The 20,000-nt window shown below is 42.7% G+C and overlaps 1 protein-coding gene across 3 annotated transcripts in view; it reads left to right on the top strand.

The window, feature by feature from the left end:
* The first annotated feature begins 2,887 nt into the window (after positions 1 to 2,887).
* Positions 2,888 to 20,000, top strand: part of gucy1a1 (guanylate cyclase 1 soluble subunit alpha 1) — a 20,146-nt gene continuing 3,033 nt past the window's right edge. Inside the window, exons 1-5 of one of the 3 annotated variants that reach the window (XM_047815822.1) lie at positions 2,888 to 2,915; positions 14,514 to 14,572; positions 15,170 to 15,258; positions 16,280 to 16,995; positions 19,252 to 19,737. In XM_047815822.1, coding sequence (XP_047671778.1) covers positions 14,535 to 14,572; positions 15,170 to 15,258; positions 16,280 to 16,995; positions 19,252 to 19,737 — 1,329 coding nt within the window. In that variant the 5' untranslated portion in view covers positions 2,888 to 2,915; positions 14,514 to 14,534. Of the gene's footprint in view, positions 2,916 to 12,779; positions 13,481 to 14,083; positions 14,137 to 14,513; positions 14,573 to 15,169; positions 15,259 to 16,279; positions 16,996 to 19,251; positions 19,738 to 20,000 lie in introns of those variants that run through there. The other 2 variants (XM_027147614.2, XM_047815821.1) reach the window with 2 other exon arrangements.

Below are 20,000 nucleotides of genomic sequence, written 5' to 3'. Positions count from 1 at the left end.
TTGAGGAGACAATATTGCTGAGACTAACTTTAATCCTGAGCAGTGAGGAAGACAAACTAGAGACTGGTACAGGAGTGTTGCTATGGCAAACTCTCTCTCTCTCTCTCTCTCTCTCTCTCTCTCTCTCTCTCTCTCTCACACACACACACACACACACACACACACACACACACACACACACACACACACACACTGAGAAGAACAATATTTCTCTCCCAGTGCATTGTGGGTATTAACTGGCTCCCATGTTCACACTAAAGTTATCTTCAACATCAGAAATTTCTTCACATAATTTCACATCAGCAGAATTTTTCTCAGTGCAGCTACAAGCAGCGATTTGAGGGGTCCAAGCACCATAGTGTATCATGATTGGAGCTTAATGTAAACCCTGACAGAGCTGATTATTATTATTCTAATTACATCTAGCTTATTATTCTAACATTGTTAACAATCTAAAAACAGACATTATTATTCTTATCTTTATGCAATAATTATTTTCTGTTTGTTGGCTTTAATAGCTGGTGACACATTATAACATTCAGACGTGTTAAGATTAGCTACATGCTGTGTACGTAGACTCCTGTGCTGCAGTGTTTCCTGCTCAATTCTCTTCTCTTCACTGTAAATAACACACACTTTCAGCACGTATCAGTGACCTGATACTGGATGAACAGCCAAGTGTCAGGTGTTTGATCCTCACACACATCAAATCGATAGGAGATGTGTGTAAATTATGCAGGAGGCAAACTGAGGGTTTAACCCAGGGGTCGGCAACCTTAAACACTCAGAGAGCCGTTAGGACACAAGGAGCCACAAAACCCCTTTAACATCTAAAATGAAGAGAACGCTGCATATATCGTTTCTTTACCTTTATGGAAAGGATATAAAAAACTGCAGTGTGTTCATTTATGAAATCAATGAACTGCTAACGAGTAAACGAAATTTTATTTCTGCAAGCAAACAAAAATATTATGAACAGTTTGAACTAACTTTAAGAAAAAAGACGCTGGGTTGAAGGTTACTTTAAATGTTCAATGTCTAATTGAGTCGTCTTCGTATTCATGACCAGGACTCTCAAGTTTTGAAGACAGGCAAGCGTGACATCTCCCACCCCCCCCCCCCCCCCCCCGCATCCCCAATTTTGTTCATTGGTTGTTGCGTTAAATCTTTCCCAGATAGTGCTATTTTCTGATTGCTATTGCGTAGCCTTTTTTTGATTGGCTGATAAGTCGAGGCTCGACTAAGAACTCCAGGAGACGCGCCTGATTCCTGCTCGGTTCCACAGAGAACCGAGCTATACATCTTCCTGCTCGGTTCCATCAGCTATACATTTTGGGAGCTGTGGCTTATTAAATATATGATAAATAGTCAAATAGTTTTTCTGTGTGAGAAATAGGATGTGTGTCGGGAGGGCGTGACAAAAGACCGACATGAGGGACGACATGAGGGACGTCACGTTAATGCATGACACTTCTGAGCCCTGCATGACATCAAAACTTTAACTTGCCGGCTGCAGCAAACCAAAACTGCGTCTGCTTCGGTGTCGGATTTCGCAAGTCGTCAGTTATGACGCATATTTTGAGCGACAAATCTAACTAACTAAAATAAGATATATTTAAATAAAATATTTATTTTCCAAATCTACAGGGAGCCGCAGCAGAGGGATGAAAGAGCCACTTGCGGCTCCGGAGCCACGGGTTGCCGACCCCTGGTTTAACAGATGAGCTGCAAGGCTTCACCTGAGCTTTATTCATTATTCACAGTCTCATTAACCAGGTCTTAATGAGCAACCACACGGTGTGTGTCTGTGTGTGTGTGTGTGTGTGTGTGTGTGTGTGTGTGTGTGTGTGTGTGTGTGTATGTCTGTGTGTGTGTGTGTGTGTGTGTGTGTGTGTGTGTGTGTGTGTGTGTGTGTGTCTGTGTGTGTGTGTGTATGTCTAAGTGTGTGTGTCTCTGTGTGTGTGTGTGTGTGTGTGTGTGTGTGTGTCTGTGTGTGTGTGTGTGTGTGTGTGTGTGTGTGTCTGTGTGTGTGTGTGTGTCTGTGTGTGTGTGTGTGTGTGTCTCTGTGTGTGTGTGTGTGTGTGTGTGTGTGTGTGTGTGTGTGTCTGTGTGTGTGTGTGTGTGTGTGTGTGTCTGTGTGTGTGTGTGTGTGTGTGTGTGTGTGTGTGTGTGTGTGTGTCACTCTCTCTCTCAGTAAACTCTCTCTCTCTCAGTAAACTCTCTCTCAGTAAACTCTCTCTCAGTAAACTCTCTCTCTCTCTCAGTAAACTCTCTCTCTCAGTAAACTCTCTCTCTCAGTAAACTCTCTCTCTCTCTCTCTCTCTCAGTAAACTCTCTCTCTCAGTAAACTCTCTCTCTCTCTCTCTCTCTCTCTCTCAGTAAACTGTCTCTCAGTAAACTCTCTCTCTCTCTCTCTCTCTCTCTCTCTCAGTAAACTCTCTCTCAGTAAACTCTCTCTCTCTCAGTAAACTCTCTCTCTCAGTAAACTCTCTCTCTCAGTAAACTCTCTCTCTCTCTCAGTAAACTCTCTCTCTCAGTAAACTCTCTCAGTAAACTCTCTCTCTCTCTCTCTCTCTCAGTAAACTCTCTATCTCTCTCTCAGTAAACTCTCACTCAGTAAACTCTCTCTCTCAGTAAACTCTCTCTCTCTCTCTCTCTCTCTCTCCCTCTCTCTCAGTAAACTCTCTCTCAGTAAACTCTCTCTCTCTCTCTCTCTCTCTCTCTCTCTCTCTCTCTCTCTCAGTAAACTCTCTCTCAGTAAACTCTCTCTCTCAGTAAACTCTCTCTCTCAGTAAACTCTCTCTCTCTCTCTCTCTCTCTCTCTCTCTCTCTCTCTCTCTCTGTGCGCATGCGTGAGCGTGTGAGCGCGGACGGAGCGCGTGAGTGTGGAAGGAGCGTGTGAGCGTGTAGTGAAGGTGTGAGTGAATACTCTATCTTTATTGCTTTTTTTTCATGTTGTATGTTGTGTGATTTGAATGAGCATAGGGTGGTGTGTAGTGAGTAGTGAGTAGTGAGTAGTGAGTGTGTGTGTGTGTGTGTGTGTGTGTGTGTGTGTGTGTGTGTGTGTGTGTGTGTGTGTGTGTGTGTGTGTGTGTGTGTGTGTGTGTGTGTGTGTGAGTGTGTGAGAGGCGTTGAAGCGGCTCGTGCTGAGTTCGGCACGAGCCTTTACTTTCCGTGTTTTCGGCGTCATGGCTTTAACAAACCTGACCCGGAAACATGGGTTTAAGTTGCTACCGACGGTCGCGTGCACCGTAGAGGAGTGCGCCGCCGCGGTAGCTAAACTAATCGGCGGTAGGAGCATTGTCTCTGCCGGCCGCATGAATAAGGCTGTGGTGATATTTGTAGATGAAGTCCACAAAGTTGAGGTTGTGGTCGCTAATGGAGTTGTGATCAGAGACACATTGATCAAAGCTTTTCCCCTCAGTAGCCCCTCGAAAAGGGTTATTTTGTCTAATGTTCCCCCCTACATAGACAACAAGGTTCTGCTAGAACAACTGGCTAGATTTGGGAAACCGGTGTCTGAGATCAAGCCAATTACAACAGGCTACAAAGACCCGGAGATGAAGCACATTTTGTCCTACAGGAGATTTGTATATATGATCATGAACAACAGGGATGAAGACCTGAACATAGTGTTCAAGGTCAAAGTGAATGGGGAAGAATTTGTCATTTTTGCAACTTCTGGGGTGTTGAAGTGTTTTGGGTGTGGTCAGGAGGGGCATATGTTCAGGAACTGTCCTGAGAAAGAGGTCGATGGTGGTAAGGAGACAGGAAAGCAGAAAGAAAAAGATAAGCATGACAGTGAGGGAAACAATGTACACACAGACAGGCAAGAGGAAGTAACACAAGAAAACAGTAACAGAGAAGGTCAAGAAAGACAAGAGAAAACAAATGAGCCAGAAGCAGGACAGATGGAGACAGGAAAGGAAAATCCAGAAGTTTATAATGACAATCCAGAACAAAACACAGAGACGGTTGGACATCAGAGTAGCGAGGAGTCTGTAGCTACAGACAACACGGATCTGATCACAGCTGATGCAGGGTTCACGGTGGTCAGATCCAAAAGGAAGTCTAAGGCAAGCGGTAGTGGCCTTCAGACTAGGAAGAAAGGGCTTGTTGAAGCAGTACATGAACAACAAAGTGCAAACAGTCAAGAAGCAGTGATGGAGTCGGGCAGTGAGCAAGACACCAACACAGACACAGACAGCGATATGGACCAACTCACTAAAGATCAGGCAGGCACATATACAGCTAAGGAGATAAAAAGGTTTCTCCAAAAAACAAAGAACATGAAGGGAGTCAAAATAGACCAGCACTTCCCCGACAAACAACGTTTTGTAGACTCAGCTACTAACATAATAAGAGACAAAAACAAAAGTTTCACACACCAAGAAGTTTATCGTCTAAAAAAGCTCATAACAAAAACAAGACAGGATTTGCTGTGTGATGAGGATGACAGTGCATGACCTATTACTCTGTGACGTAATGCTAGTCTGTTTCTATGTCATACTTTATCTCATGTCTGATTTTAACATTGCTTCTTTGAATTTACGTGGAGGAAGGGATGTTAAAAAAAGGACAGAACTGTATGAATTAATGCGACTGAAACACATAGATGTGATGTTTTTACAAGAAACGCACAGTGATAAAGAGAATGAGTCCAGATGGATGATGGAATGGGAAGGTGAAGCTGTTTTAAGTTCACTGAGTTCAGTAAGCGCCGGAGTGGGCATTCTGTTTGCCAAACATTTCATACCAGAATCTTACACCACACAAGAGATTGTTGCTGGTAGACTGATGTTGGTTGAAGCAAAATATGAACTTTTTAATCTTGTATTTATTAACATTTATGCTCCAACTAACGGCCCTGAACGAGTTTTGCTTTTAAGTAAATTATGTGAACTTTTATCCGGCTGTGATTTTAAAGACTATCTGTTTTTAGGAGGAGATTTTAACTGCACTCAAAATGATTTGATGGATAGAAACCACACAGAACCCCACGCAGCATCGAAGCATATACTTACACGTCTGATAAAAACCCATGATCTGGTAGATGTGTGGAGAAGGCAACATGGGAACGAGAGACAATACACATGGGTACATTGCAGAGACGATTTTATTTCGCTAGCTAGACTAGACAGGTTTTATTGTTTTAAACATAATTTCAATGTTTTTAAAACTAGCCAAATGACACCTGTTAGTTTCTCGGATCACTTTTTAGTCAGATGCAGAGTTTTTATTGCAAATTTTAAACATAGAAGTGCGTACTGGCATTTTAATGTTTCTTTGCTGAATGATGCTAATTTTATTGAGTCTTTTAGATTTTTCTGGACCTCTTTTAGGAAAGAAAAGAGAGATTTCTCCTCCTATAGACAGTGGTGGGACCATGGGAAGATTTTAATCCAGCAGCTCTGTCAGGAGTACACTGCCAACGTCACAAGGGACATCACCAAGTCATTAAGAGAGCTGGAGATAGATATTGTGGAACTCCAGGCCTTGACTGAGTCCACAGGAAATAGAGGACATTTTGAGAACCTCAAGGCAAAAAAAGCTTTAATGGCAGATCTATTGGGCACAAAAGCACAAGGAGCTCTCGTCCGTTCTCGCTTCAAGGGCGTCAACGAGATTGATGCCCCCTCACGGTACTTCTTCGGACTGGAGAAGAAGAACGGACAGAGCAGACTCATGCACACACTACGGACAGCAGACGGTCAAAACATAACCCACACTAGTGACATCAGACGGTACGCCACACAGTTCTACAGGGATCTGTATGACAACAAGTACAGTGACGATCAAGAACTACTAGAGGTTTTTCACAGAGGGCTCCCAAAGGTCCCCCCTGAGGAGAATGCTGCACTGGATGGTCCGCTGGTTCTAGAGGAGCTGCAGGCCGCCCTGAACACAATGGCAGGAGGGAAAGCACCAGGTATAGACGGCCTGCCAGCGGAATTCTTCAAGTTTTTCTGGCAGGAACTGGGGGAAGACCTGCTAGAAGTTCTCACCGAAAGCTGTGAGGAAGGCTGTCTACCCCTGAGCAGCCGGAGGGCCGTACTCACACTTCTGCCCAAAAAAGGTGATCTGCAAGACCTCAAGAACTGGCGTCCAGTGTCACTATTATGCACGGACTACAAGATCATGTCGAAAGCGCTGGCGTACCGTCTCAGGAATGTTATGGACTCCATAATTCACGTCGACCAGACTTACTGTGTACCCAATAGATCTATCATTGATAACGTTTCTCTGATTCGGGACATTTTGGACGTCTCCAGCTCATTGGCGAATGATCTTGGTCTGATTTCACTGGATCAAGAAAAAGCTTTTGACAGGGTTGAGCACCAATACCTCTGGCAAACTCTAGGGGCTTTTGGTCTCAACCCCAGTCTTATAGCAATGATAAAGGTGATGTACCAGGATGCTGAAAGTGTACTCAAGATCAACGGAGGGTTAAGCGCTCCTTTTAATGTAAATCGGGGAATCAGACAAGGTTGCTCGCTATCAGGTATGTTATATACTCTATCAATCGAACCGTTTTTACACAGATTGCGAATGTCTTATTCTTCCTGGTTTTAATGCTCCACATGTTTTATCTGCATATGCCGACGATGTTATGGTTTTAATACAAAATCAAAATGATATCAAGGTTTTAGAAAGTGTTGTTGCCGATTTTAGTCAAGTTTCCTCGTCAAAGGTAAACTGGAAAAAAAGTGAAGCCATTGCGGTAGGGAACTGGACCGTCGGCCTACCTAAATTAACAAATGGACTAGACTGGACAAGAGATTTCAGATACTTAGGGATCTTTTTAAATGATGAAAAGAAAAACTGGGAAGGAGTATTGGAAAAAATAAAAGGCAAATTAAAAAAATGGGAATGGCTTAAACCAAATATGTCACTTAGAGGGAGAGTGCTGGTGGCCAACAATTTAGTAGCCTCTACACTGTGGCATCGTTTAGCCTGCCTGGAGCCCCCCACAGGCCTTGTTGAAAAAATTCAGGCAGCATTAGTTAATTTTGTATGGGACAAATTACACTGGGTCCCTCAGTGCGTTCTCTTCCTCCCTAAGGATGAAGGAGGGCAGGGACTTATAGATATCCGGAGCAGAATTGCAACTTTCCGTTTTCAAACCATACAAAAATACCTGATCGGGTCTGATTCCCTGATATGGAGAGATTTTATGAGTTTTATTCTGCAAAAAGTCAATGGTTTTAATTGTGATCGCACTTTATTTTTAATGGACCCCAGTGTTTTAAATGTTTCTAACATGTCTGTTTTTTATAAAAGTGTATTTAAAACATGGACTCTGTTCGAACGTGGATCCCAAGGCCCGGCGGTGTCACTGTATTGGCTCCTAGAAGAGCCTTTAGTGGGAGGAGGACGACTGGACATCGGAGACACTTCTGCAGGCCTCACACAAACCCTGGTGTGCCAGAACTTCACAACCTTGAGGAGACTGGTGGACACTGCAGGACCAGACTTCAAGGACACGAAAGCAGTGGCCAAAGAACTCGGGCTACGATCACTGCGACATATGGAAAGCAACATCAACAAATGGATCAACAAGTTGTCGAAAGAAGAACTGCTTCTATTGAAAGAGTACCACGAAGGGACCGAAACACCCGATAAAGGCGACCCTTTCCCAGAACTGGAACTTTTACCGAAGCTTCATGGTTTTAATGGTTTGTTCCTTGATACAGAAAAAAGACACGTTTTACCAATTTATGAAGCAAAAGGAAAGGAAATATACAAATGTTGTGTGAAAACTGTAAACAAAAGAAAGCTGGATGGGAGGAAAGACACTGTGTGGAGGGACAAGCTGGGGGTTTTAGACGACACTAAACCGACATGGAGAGTTTTTTATAAATTACCACTAAGAAAGCGAGCAGGTGATCTACAGTGGAGGATTTTACATGGGGCGGTGGGGGTTAACGTTTTAATCTCCAAGTTAAACCCGATGTTTTAAAGACTTGTCCTTTTTGCACAGAAACAGAAACTGTTTTTTCACTGTTTTTTACATTGCAAAAGACTTAACCCTCTGTTTGAGCTGCTGAAAGCACTTTTTATCTCTTTTAGTGAAACATGGTCCCAGGTAGGTTTTATCTTTGGGGCTGGGTATAAAAAAAGAGAAAAACAGAAATGGGAACTGATCAATTTTATTGTTGGAGAGGCAAAAATGGCCATCTATATGAGTCGAAAAAACAAAATCGAGAAGACAGGATTGATCAGTCCCACTTCTGTTTTTAAGGCTCTAGTGAAAGCTAGAGTCAAAATTGATTTTAATTTTTTTAAAGCAATGAATGATTTGAGCGCTTTTATGTTGAAATGGTGTTATGCAAAAGTTATCTGTTTTATTGATGATGATGATGAGCTAATTTTTAACATCCTTTTACACTAAACATCTTTTAAGAAAAAGTGCTGCTAGTTTTTAACATTGTATTGTAATTTATTGCTTATTTAATAAAGCTGAGTTAAAAATAAAAAAAAAATCTCTCAGTAAACTCTCTCTCAGTAAACTCTCTCTCTCTCAGTAAACTCTCTCTCTCTCAGTAAACTCTCTCTCTCAGTAAACTCTCTCTCTCAGTAAACTCTCTCTCTCAGTAAACTCTCTCTCTCTCAGTAAACTCTCTCTCTCTCAGTAAACTCTCTCTCTCAGTAAACTCTCTCTCAGTAAACTCTCTCTCTCAGTAAACTCTCTCTCAGTAAACTCTCTCTCTCAGTAAACTCTCTCTCTCTCAGTAAACTCTCTCTCTCTCAGTAAACTCTCTCTCTCAGTAAACTCTCTCTCTCAGTAAACTCTCTCTCTCAGTAAACTCTCTCTCTCTCAGTAAACTCTCTCTCTCTCAGTAAACTCTCTCTCTCAGTAAACTCTCTCTCTCAGTAAACTCTCTCTCAGTAAACTCTCTCTCTCAGTAAACTCTCTCTCAGTAAACTCTCTCTCTCAGTAAACTCTCTCTCTCTCAGTAAACTCTCTCTCTCAGTAAACTCTCTCTCAGTAAACTCTCTCTCTCAGTAAACTCTCTCTCAGTAAACTCTCTCTCTCAGTAAACTCTCTCTCAGTAAACTCTCTCTCTCTCAGTAAACTCTCTCTCTCAGTAAACTCTCTCAGTAAACTCTCTCTCTCTCAGTAAACTCACTCTCTCTCAGTAAACTCTCTCTCTCTCTCTCTCTCTCTCTCAGTAAACTCTCTCTCTCAGTAAACTCTCTCTCCCTCAGTAAACTCTCTCTCAGTAAACTCTCTCTCTCTCTCTCAGTAAACTCTCTCTCTCAGTAAACTCTGTCTCTCAGTAAACTCTCTCTCAGTAAACTCTCTCTCAGTAAACTCTCTCTCTCTCTCAGTAAACTCTCTCTCTCTCAGTAAACTCTCTCTCTCAGTAAACTCTCTCTCAGTAAACTCTCTCTCTCAGTAAACTCTCTCTCAGTAAACTCTCTCTCTCAGTAAACTCTCTCTCTCAGTAAACTCTCTCTCAGTAAACACTCTCTCTCTCAGTAAACTCTCTCTCTCAGTAAACTCTCTCTCTCAGTAAACTCTCTCTCAGTAAACTCCCTCTCTCTCAGTAAACTCTCTCTCTCAGTAAACTCTCTCTCAGTAAACTCTCTCTCTCTCAGTAAACTCTCTCTCTCAGTAAACTCTCTCTCAGTAAACTCTCTCTCTCAGTAAACTCTCTCTCTCAGTAAACTCTCTCTCTCCCTCAGTAAACTCTCTCTCTCAGTAAACTCTCTCTCTCTCAGTAAACTCTCTCTCAGTAAACTCTCTCTCAGTAAACTCTCTCTCTCAGTAAACTCTCTCTCTCTCAGTAAACTCTCTCTCAGTAAACTCTCTCTCTCAGTAAACTCTCTCTCTCAGTAAACTCTCTCCCTCAGTAAACTCTCTCTCAGTAAACTCTCTCTCTCAGTAAACTCTCTCAGTAAACTCTCTCTCTCTCAGTAAACTCTCTCTCAGTAAACTCTCTCTCTCTCTCTCAGTAAACTCTCTCTCTCAGTAAACTCTCTCTCTCCCTCAGTAAACTCTCTCTCAGTAAACTCTCTCTCAGTAAACTCTCTCTCTCAGTAAACTCTCTCTCTCTCAGTAAACTCTCTCTCTCAGTAAACTCTCTCTCTCAGTAAACTCTCTCTCAGTAAACTCTCTCTCTCAGTAAACTCTCTCTCAGTAAACTCTCTCTCAGTAAACTCTCTCTCTCAGTAAACTCTCTCTCAGTAAACTCTCTCTCTCAGTAAACTCTCTCTCTCAGTAAACTCTCTCTCAGTAAACTCTCTCTCTCAGTAAACTCTCTCTCTCTCCCTCAGTAAACTCTCTCTCTCAGTAAACTCTCTCTCTCTCAGTAAACTCTCTCTCTCAGTAAACTCTCTCAGTAAACTCTCTCTCTCTCAGTAAACTCTCTCTCAGTAAACTCTCTCTCTCAGTAAACTCTCTCTCTCAGTAAACTCTCTCCCTCAGTAAACTCTCTCTCAGTAAACTCTCTCTCTCAGTAAACTCTCTCAGTAAACTCTCTCTCTCTCAGTAAACTCTCTCTCAGTAAACTCTCTCTCAGTAAACTCTCTCTCTCTCAGTAAACTCTCTCTCTCTCAGTAAACTCTCTCTCTCTCTCTCAGTAAACTCTCTCTCTCAGTAAACTCTCTCTCTCCCTCAGTAAACTCTCTCTCAGTAAACTCTCTCTCAGTAAACTCTCTCTCTCAGTAAACTCTCTCTCTCTCAGTAAACTCTCTCTCAGTAAACTCTCTCAGTAAACTCTCTCTCTCTCAGTAAACTCTCTCTCTCTCAGTAAACTCTCTCTCAGTAAACTCTCTCTCAGTAAACTCTCTCTCTCTCAGTAAACTCTCTCTCTCAGTAAACTCTCTCTCAGTAAACTCTCTCTCTCAGTAAACTCTCTCTCTCAGTAAACTCTCTCAGTAAACTCTCTCTCTCAGTAAACTCTCTCTCTCAGTAAACTCTCTCTCTCAGTAAACTCTCTCTCTCTCAGTAAACTCTCTCTCTCTCAGTAAACTCTCTCTCTCTCAGTAAACTCTCTCTCTCTCAGTAAACTCTCTCTCTCTCAGTAAACTCTCTCTCTCAGTAAACTCTCTCTCTCAGTAAACTCTCTCTCTCAGTAAACTCTCTCCCTCAGTAAACTCTCTCTCAGTAAACTCTCTCTCTCTCTCAGTAAACTCTCTCAGTAAACTCTCTCTCTCTCAGTAAACTCTCTCTCAGTAAACTCTCTCTCTCTCAGTAAACTCTCTCTCTCTCAGTAAACTCTCTCTCTCTCTCTCAGTAAACTCTCTCTCTCAGTAAACTCTCTCTCTCAGTAAACTCTCTCTCTCCCTCAGTAAACTCTCTCTCAGTAAACTCTCTCTCAGTAAACTCTCTCTCTCAGTAAACTCTCTCTCTCCCTCAGTAAACTCTCTCCCTCAGTAAACTCTCTCTCAGTAAACTCTCTCTCTCAGTAAACTCTCTCAGTAAACTCTCTCTCTCTCTCAGTAAACTCTCTCAGTAAACTCTCTCTCTCTCAGTAAACTCTCTCTCAGTAAACTCTCTCTCAGTAAACTCTCTCTCTCAGTAAACTCTCTCTCTCAGTAAACTCTCTCTCTCTCTCTCAGTAAACTCTCTCTCTCAGTAAACTCTCTCTCTCAGTAAACTCTCTCTCTCCCTCAGTAAACTCTCTCTCAGTAAACTCTCTCTCAGTAAACTCTCTCTCTCAGTAAACTCTCTCTCTCTCAGTAAACTCTCTCTCTCTCAGTAAACTCTCTCTCTCAGTAAACTCTCTCTCTCTCAGTAAACTCTCTCTCAGTAAACTCTCTCTCTCAGTAAACTCTCTCTCTCAGTAAACTCTCTCCCTCAGTAAACTCTCTCTCAGTAAACTCTCTCTCTCTCTCAGTAAACTCTCTCAGTAAACTCTCTCTCTCTCAGTAAACTCTCTCTCTCTCAGTAAACTCTCTCTCAGTAAACTCTCTCTCTCAGTAAACTCTCTCTCTCAGTAAACTCTCTCTCTCTCAGTAAACTCTCTCTCTCAGTAAACTCTCTCTCTCTCAGTAAACTCTCTCTCAGTAAACTCTCTCTCAGTAAACTCTCTCTCAGTAAACTCTCTCTCAGTAAACTCTCTCTCTCAGTAAACTCTCTCTCTCAGTAAACTCTCTCTCTCAGTAAACTCTCTCTCAGTAAACTCTCTCTCAGTAAACTCTCTCTCTCTCTCTCTCTCTCTCTCTTTCTCTCTCTCTCTCTCAGTAAACTCTCTCTCCTTGTAATGTAGCCCAGCTAACACAGTGTGCCGCCTTCCACTGACAAACATTACCTTTTTTAGGAGCCATTATTTTTGTCTTTTATGGACAGCAGGTCTAATTTGTATTAATTTAGGGATTCATTTTGGAACTGCTTTCAGAAAAAGTTCATTAAATTGGTGTTGAATTAAAGTGAAGAAGGGATTTAACCAGGCAGTTTATTCTATATCAGATCACAGGGAAAATAAACAAGATCACATTTCTGATAAAATATCAGCTTGTGCTGCTGATCAACACCATGTGGCTACATAAAGGGAAATCAGATAAAGACCAGATTATTAGCTGAAATGTGAAGTTTAGCTTTATAAGGACTCGTAATGTATGTGTGGCGTGTGTTTTCATATATGTGTGTGTGTGTGTGTGTGTGGTGCTTGTGCATTTGCGCCGTGTGTGTGTGTGCATTTGAGGCGCGTGTGTGTGTGGTGCGTGTGCATGTGAGGCGTGTGTGTGTGGTGCGTGTGCATGTGAGGTGTGTGTGTGTGTGGTGCGTGTGCATGTGATGTGTGTGTGTGTGGTGCGTGTGCATGTGAGGCGTGTGTGTGTGGTGCGTGTGCGTGTGGTGCGTGTGCATGTGAGGCGTGTGTGTGTTGTGTGTGCTGTATGTGTTGTGTGCAGCGCGCTCCGTGCGTAACGGCACTTCCACACGGTCTACCGCGTCTCTCATCATGCATATTTAACAGTCTGTCTTTACCTCTGCACATCATTGGCCAGTCCAGAGCTGCTCGGCTCCTGATTGGTTGCATGTGTAATACCTTTGCTCTTTTTATTAGCATGTGTAATTCTCAATCTGACGCGCCGTGTTGCTAAGTTTTCAGTGTGAGGTTCTCGTGTTCACGGCATTGAGAGCTGTGACGGTCAGCTTGGTTCTGTGAGGTTCTGTTCTGCTCAGTGGCTGTCAGTGACAATGTGTGTATTTATATGGAAAGGCTTCTGGAATGACTGTAGTGCGACTTGCGCCATGTAGACGCGGTGTTCTCGCTCGTTGTGCGCAGGATTTCCACTCAGGATGTTCTGTGCCAAACTGAAGGAGCTGAACATTTCGGCCGAGTGTCCTTTCTCAGTGCTGGTGAGAAATGAAGAAGCAGACGAAAGGGGAGATAGAGACAAGATAGGAGAGAACCGAGCTCAGGTCGCTGAACGCGTCACAAACGTCGCGCCAAGGCGCAAAACGAGCCGGAATAAAGTTAATCTACATTCACTGGGAGAAAGCGTCCGCAAACTGGTGTGTCCAGAGGTAAGGACCTGGGTCACATCATGTGATGGGAGATAAATAATGTGTCAGGTGTGGAATCAGCTGACCTGATGGTCAGAACTCTGTGGTTTACTCTTATTGAAATAAATCCATTTCTGCCTAATCGTGTAGGTCCCTTGTCTTATTGTCAGTGGTATTTAACCAGAAAACCCCTCGGTGTTGAATAAATAAATAAATATCGCGTTCAGCTCCTGTATTTCTTTAATCATGTGAGTTTAATTTAACATCATGACCATTTTATATCATTTTGTCTGTAATTCTGAGGAATTTCTCAGGTCTGTAGCTTCTTCATGTCTCTAATGATGCTTCCCTTTTCAAGCCATAATGACATTTCTGTAGATTTGCCTCCTGAAGTCATTTCTGTAATCATATTTCTGGGGAAACTCGGTTGTTCTCTCGGGTTCTGTGAAGGAAATTTATGAAGATAATTATTATAAAATTGTTGTCATGCCATGTCTGTAATGTCTGGTGCTGTATATTAATAATGTCTAGTTATTAATGCCTAGTGGTTAAGGTGTTGAACCACTGATTAGAAGGTTATGAGTTCGAATTCCAGGTCCACCAAGCTGCCACTGCTGGGCCCCTGAGCAAGGCCCTTAACCCTCAATTGCTTGGTTGTGTAAATTGAAATGAAAAATGTAAGTCTGGATAAGTGCATCTGCTAAATGACAGAAATGTAATATTTCAATATAATTTATTAATTAATAATATTAATGTTAGTGACACAGGGGTGACACAGAGGTGACACAGGGGTGACACAGAGGTGACACAGGGGTGACACAGGGGTGACACATCAGGCTCGTTTATGAAAGTGCATTTGTGATCAGAAACACAGGAGGTCTGATTATCATGATATTTTATTAATTGTGAGTTAATTGTGGAGTCGTTTCTGTAATCATTTATAATTTCTACACTTTATGTAAAAATGAATATTATCATGGGACAACTCAGTGTTAGTTACATGAATCCTGTTATTGAGCTGTTGAGTAATCAATGTGTTTTGATGTGTTTGTAGTTCGAAAAACTGCGAAATGCGATGTCCAGAGTGATGAACCAGCAGTCACACACCACATGGTATGAGCTCACAGCTACAGTCCTCTAATAGCCATTAATTCTAATATCACTGAACTTTATTCTGAATATAGTTTATTATAAGATTTTGTTTTGTTTAAGGGTGTAAAATGAAGTAATAATGTGTAATGAGGTTCACTTTACGTCACTGGGTTTGGATTCCTCTGAGTTGTGTGTCAACGTCAGGAGCTTCGGCACACAAAGCAATGTGGCGTAAAAACTCAGCTAATTTACTGAATCTGTTTCTGATTACATCATCAAGTTAATCGTGGGACTAATCCTTATTATTATTATTATTATTATTATTATTATTATTATTATTATTATTATTATTGTCTTGAAGTCTTTAAATATAAATTATAATATATCATTATAATAATGTAAATTAATAGCTCATTATTATATTTATTGATTGTTTTTTTTTTAAACCTGCATTTATTAAGAATAAAACTTTCATATTAGAATCAATTTCAATTAAAGATGGAAACCTTACATAATGATCTTTAAGGTGCACTAAATTCATTAAAGTGGGTTTTTGTGTATTGCTGTGTGTTTCATGTCTTGTTCTGTCACTATGTTGTGTCACGTGTGTGTTCACAGTCCTGCTCAACACACTACAGATGGTCATCAGCTTCCTGACAAACCTGAACACTTGCTGGAGGTCATGAAGAGTTACTCAGTGAAAACAGGTCACATTTCAGCTCTGATCATTTGTATAGAAATGTTTCTGTCACATGTCACATCTTCACTGTGTCTGTTTAATTTTTTCAACACTGGAGAATAAATACTGACTCACTTCCAGCAAACACACACGGACACACACACACACACACACACACACACACACACACACACACACACACACACACACACACACACACACACACACAGAGACACACACAGACACACACACACACACACACACACACACACACACACACATACACACACACATATGCTGTAATTATTTTTGAGGCAACATCATCACTCATTATCAAATTAAATCTGGGAAAGCACATTAACGACTCGGCTCCAGTCACAGTGATGATAAATGGGTGTGTGTGTGTGTGTGTGTGTGTGTGTGTGTGTGTGTGTGTGTGTGTGTGTGTGTGTGTGTGTGTGTGTGTGTGTGTGATATGTCAGAAATATCATGCTGACAACTTGAAGTCGTGTTTGAGTGGTGTGTAAGATGATCTTAATTTTGATATTAAAGCTGTAAAAACACAAAATTGTTTAGCATGTAAATATTATTAAATATACAAATTAATATAAGGAACCAATCTGTCATAATTAAAGTACTGATGATATAAAACATGCAGAGAAGAAAATTCCTGATTCATGAGATTTTATTTCACAGTATAAATATATTATTGTGCTGTTTATCACATTTCTCTGGTTTCAGAGACCACAGATTTTCTCTGATATCACAAAAACCACAGATACACAAATGTCATCTCCAAACAGGATGTCACTGTATATTAGTCTACCATTATGTAATATGCAAATGTGTCCTGAGATTTCATTGGTTAAACAGGTCAGGGGCGGTACTTGTAGCATTTATAGTGCAGAATCTCTGTTGAAAGTATTGGCATTGGTGTTGCATTAAATAGTAAATGTCTTGAGTGTTATTTCGGTTTGTTTAGAGTTACTCATCTTGCCAGTGATTGAGATGCATAGACGATGATTCTGACATATTTTTGTAAATCACAGGAATTCCCCTGGACACCTTGAAGCTCGCTCTCGGTACTGAAGTATTCCGTGACTGCTATGAAGAAGATGATCACGTGCTCCGAGTGGTGGGTGGAGCCTTGCATGACTTCCTGAACAGTTTCAACGTCCTCCTGAAGCAAAGCACACCGCCCACCGCCGATGCACGCCATCATGTATGTCAGGCCTCTGTGCTGTGTCTGGACAAAGACCCGGGCCTTCTGACTGTCTACTACTTCAACCCTCACTCCACCACTGAGCTCTTCTTCCCAGGCATTGTTCAGGCAGCAGCTCACTTCCTGTATGGCATCAAAGTGGATGTCAAGATAGACTCAGAGGTAAAAGAGGGTGAGACTCTCCATGACAACCATCAGCCCCACCTTCTGTACTCCATAATGGTGAGAGATGCCAGGAGCCTGACGCCCAGCCCCATGAGGACACACTCGTCCGGTCATATCCCTCTGTCTCTGCTCTACTCCACCTTTCCCTTCCACATCCTTTTAGATCAGGACATGGCCGTGGTGCAGATGGGAGATGGGTTGAGGAGGCGATTAGGGCGGGGCAGGGAGGGTCAAAGAAGGCCAGCCTTTGAAGAGCACTTTGTCATTGTGATGCCTGAAATCCAGCCAGATTACCAGCGAATCCTCACCATGCTGAACACACAGTTCATCCTGAGGATGAAGCAGCTCGGAGCTAGCACCGCTGCTGGCTTTGGGAAGGTAACAAACTTCACTGTTAAAGGGGTGTGTGAGGTGGTGTTTGAGGTAGTGTGTGAGGTAGTGTGAGGTAGTGTGTGAGGTAGTGTGTGAGGTGGAGTGAGGTAGTGTGAGGTGATGTGTAAGGTGGTGTGGGATAGTGTGTGAGGTGATGTGTGAGGTGGTGTGGGATAGTGTATGAGGTGATGTGTGAGGTGGTGTGGGATAGTGTGAGGTGGTGTGTGAGGTAGTGTGAGGTGGTGTGGGATAGTGTGAGGTGGTGTGTGAGGTAGTGTGAGGTGGTGTGTGAGGTAGTGTGAGGTGGTGTGTGAGGTGGTGTGTGAGGTGGTGTGTGAGGTGGTGTGAGGTGGTGTGTGAGGTAGTGTGAGGTGGTGTGTGAGGTAGTGTGAGGTGATGTGTGAGGTGGTGTGGGATAGTGTGTGAGGTAGTGTGAGGTGGTGTGGGATAGTGTGTGAGGTAGTGTGTGAGGTGGTGTGGGATAGTGTGTGGTGATGTGTGAGGTGGTGTGTGAGGTGGTGTGTGAGGTGATGTGTGAGGTGATGTGTGAGGTGGTGTGAGGGGATGTGTGAGGTGGTGTGGGATAGTGTGTGAGGTAGTGTGAGGTGATGTGTGAGGTAGTGTGAGGTGATGTGTGAGGTGGTGTGGGATAGTGTGTGAGGTGGTGTGGGATAGTGTGTGAGGTGGTGTGAGGTAGTTTGAGGTAGTGTGTGAGGTGGTGTGAGGTAGTGTGTGAGGTGGTGTGAGGTGATGTGTGAGGTGTTGTGGGATAGTGTGTGAGGTGGTGTGGGATAGTGTGTGAGGTGGTGTGAGGTAGTTTGAGGTAGTGTGTGAGGTGGTGTGAGGTAGTTTGAGGTAGTGTGTGAGGTGGTGTGAGGTGATGTGTGAGGTGTTGTGGGATAGTGTGTGAGGTAGTGTGTGAGGTGGTGTGGGATAGTGTGTGAGGTAGTGTGGGATAGTGTATGAGGTGGTGTGTGAGGTGGTGTGGGATAGTGTATGAGGTAGTGTGAGGTAGAGTTTGTGTATTTTCTCTCCTGGTTTCCTGCCTGTTTGAGCTTGGGGTTATATACAGTATGTTGTATCAGGACGTCAGTGTGAATTAAACTGTTTCAGGAGGAAACATAAACAGAGCTGAAGTGGTTTTGTGTTCAGAAGTAAATGTCAGGGCTCGTAGACAGATTCACGTCTCACAGCGTCATAACGAGCTTTAACCTATTTATAGCTAACGGGCAGCTCGTTATCCCTGATTGTGAATATCCAGGGTTAGGTTTTACATTCCGTATTACATTTTGTCCTGCACCTTTTTTTCACTGGAAAAATTCTCTGTAGATTTTAATTTAAGCCTCTTTTTGTGTTTATGGTCCATGTCACATCTCCCTCAGGACACGTTATCGTCCAGTCTTTATCTCATCCCTCTCAGCTCTCTGTACAGTGACACGTAATAATAATATTCCGGCTTTGCCATCTGGATATTTATTCTTATCCTTGGCGAACATCCCTGGTTTATAGAGCGAGAGGAAGAAGTAAAGAAAGATAAAATCTTCTCAGTACTTGAGTGTCATGCAGGATTGTTGGAGCACTTTACGCTCAGTATTTATAGAGTGATTATTCATCTTCTGTACACTCAGGGAACATTGTCTGAGTTTATACAGAAGGTATTACTGAAACATCACTGAAGCGTATGGTCTGATCTATAGCACCGCTAACCATGCTAGTCTGCATTAGTGCTAATTAACACTGTATCCTGCTGTAAAGCTGCAGTTTGTTGGTAATTTCACTCACTAATCAGTGGGTTGTGAACATACACACACCTTAATGAGTGAAGGGACATGAGGGACAGATCTGAGCAGCTGAAGGTTACACATCCTGCTCAGGAACACGATTTTTAATGAACAACCTTCAGAGTCTTTATCATTGAGCTCCACCGAGTTAAACCTCTGACTTTAATAATGATGCACATTGTTATCGGTGAATAGCTTCGTCTCGTCTTTTTCCTGATGTTTTAGCATGTTCGGGTGTGATGTTACCTCAGGGACAGAACAGCTAATACACACGTAATTATTTAATTATTTCTTTACTACATAGGACTGCAACTGTTCAGACAAATACACATTAAACACAATTTCTGCAATACGAAGCTCTTCGACTCCAAAGATCAGCTGTGCTACTGGTCAGTGATGTAAATGTCAAAGTCCAAATGTATTCTCATTTGATTCTATCTAATCTAATAGAAATCTAATCTCTCTGATTATCTGACTACAGCACATGGACCTTAAAGGTCAGATGATCTTCATGACTGAGTCGAATGCTGTGCTGTTTCTGGGCTCACCCTGTGTGGACCGTCTGGAGGAGCTGACAGGGCGTGGCCTTTATCTGTCTGATATCCCCATCCATAATGCCCTGCGTGATGTGGTGCTGGTAGGTGAGCAGGCGAAGGCGCAGGATGGCCTGAAGAAGCGTCTGGGGAAAGCCAAAGCGGCTCTAGAGCAGGCTCACCAGGCCCTCGAGGAGGAGAAGCGCAAAACCGTTGAGCTTCTCTTCACCATCTTCCCTGGGAATGTGGCTCAGCGGCTGTGGCAGGGGCTTCCTGTGCAGGCCAAGAAGTTTGACGCTGTCACCGTGCTCTTCTCGGACATTGTGGGCTTCACTGCAATCTGCTCACGCTGCACACCCATGCAGGTGGTGGACATGCTGAGCGCTCTCTACACACGCTTCGACCACCACTGTGGAGAACTCGATGTCTATAAGGTGAGAGTTGTGGGAGAAATGGTTTGTCACTGCTGCTTTGGATAGTTATGTGAGTTAAAGTGGAAAAAATGGAGCTTTCACTGAAAGGAAAATTACCCTTAAAGGCTTCAGCCAAAAAGAAGCGACTAAGTAAAGTTCAAACTCTTGATGATGTTCAGTGGTTGTTTTTCAATGACAGAAAAATAAAGTTTCTTCAGCAGTGATAAATGTATGTTAAGGTGATATTCTTTGTGCAGGACTTTAGGAATGATACAGATATAATC

Source organism: Tachysurus fulvidraco, chromosome 7 (genome assembly GCF_022655615.1).
Source record: "Tachysurus fulvidraco isolate hzauxx_2018 chromosome 7, HZAU_PFXX_2.0, whole genome shotgun sequence".
NCBI lineage: Eukaryota > Metazoa > Chordata > Actinopteri > Siluriformes > Bagridae > Tachysurus > Tachysurus fulvidraco.
This window is presented reverse-complemented; position numbering and strand designations above follow the sequence as displayed.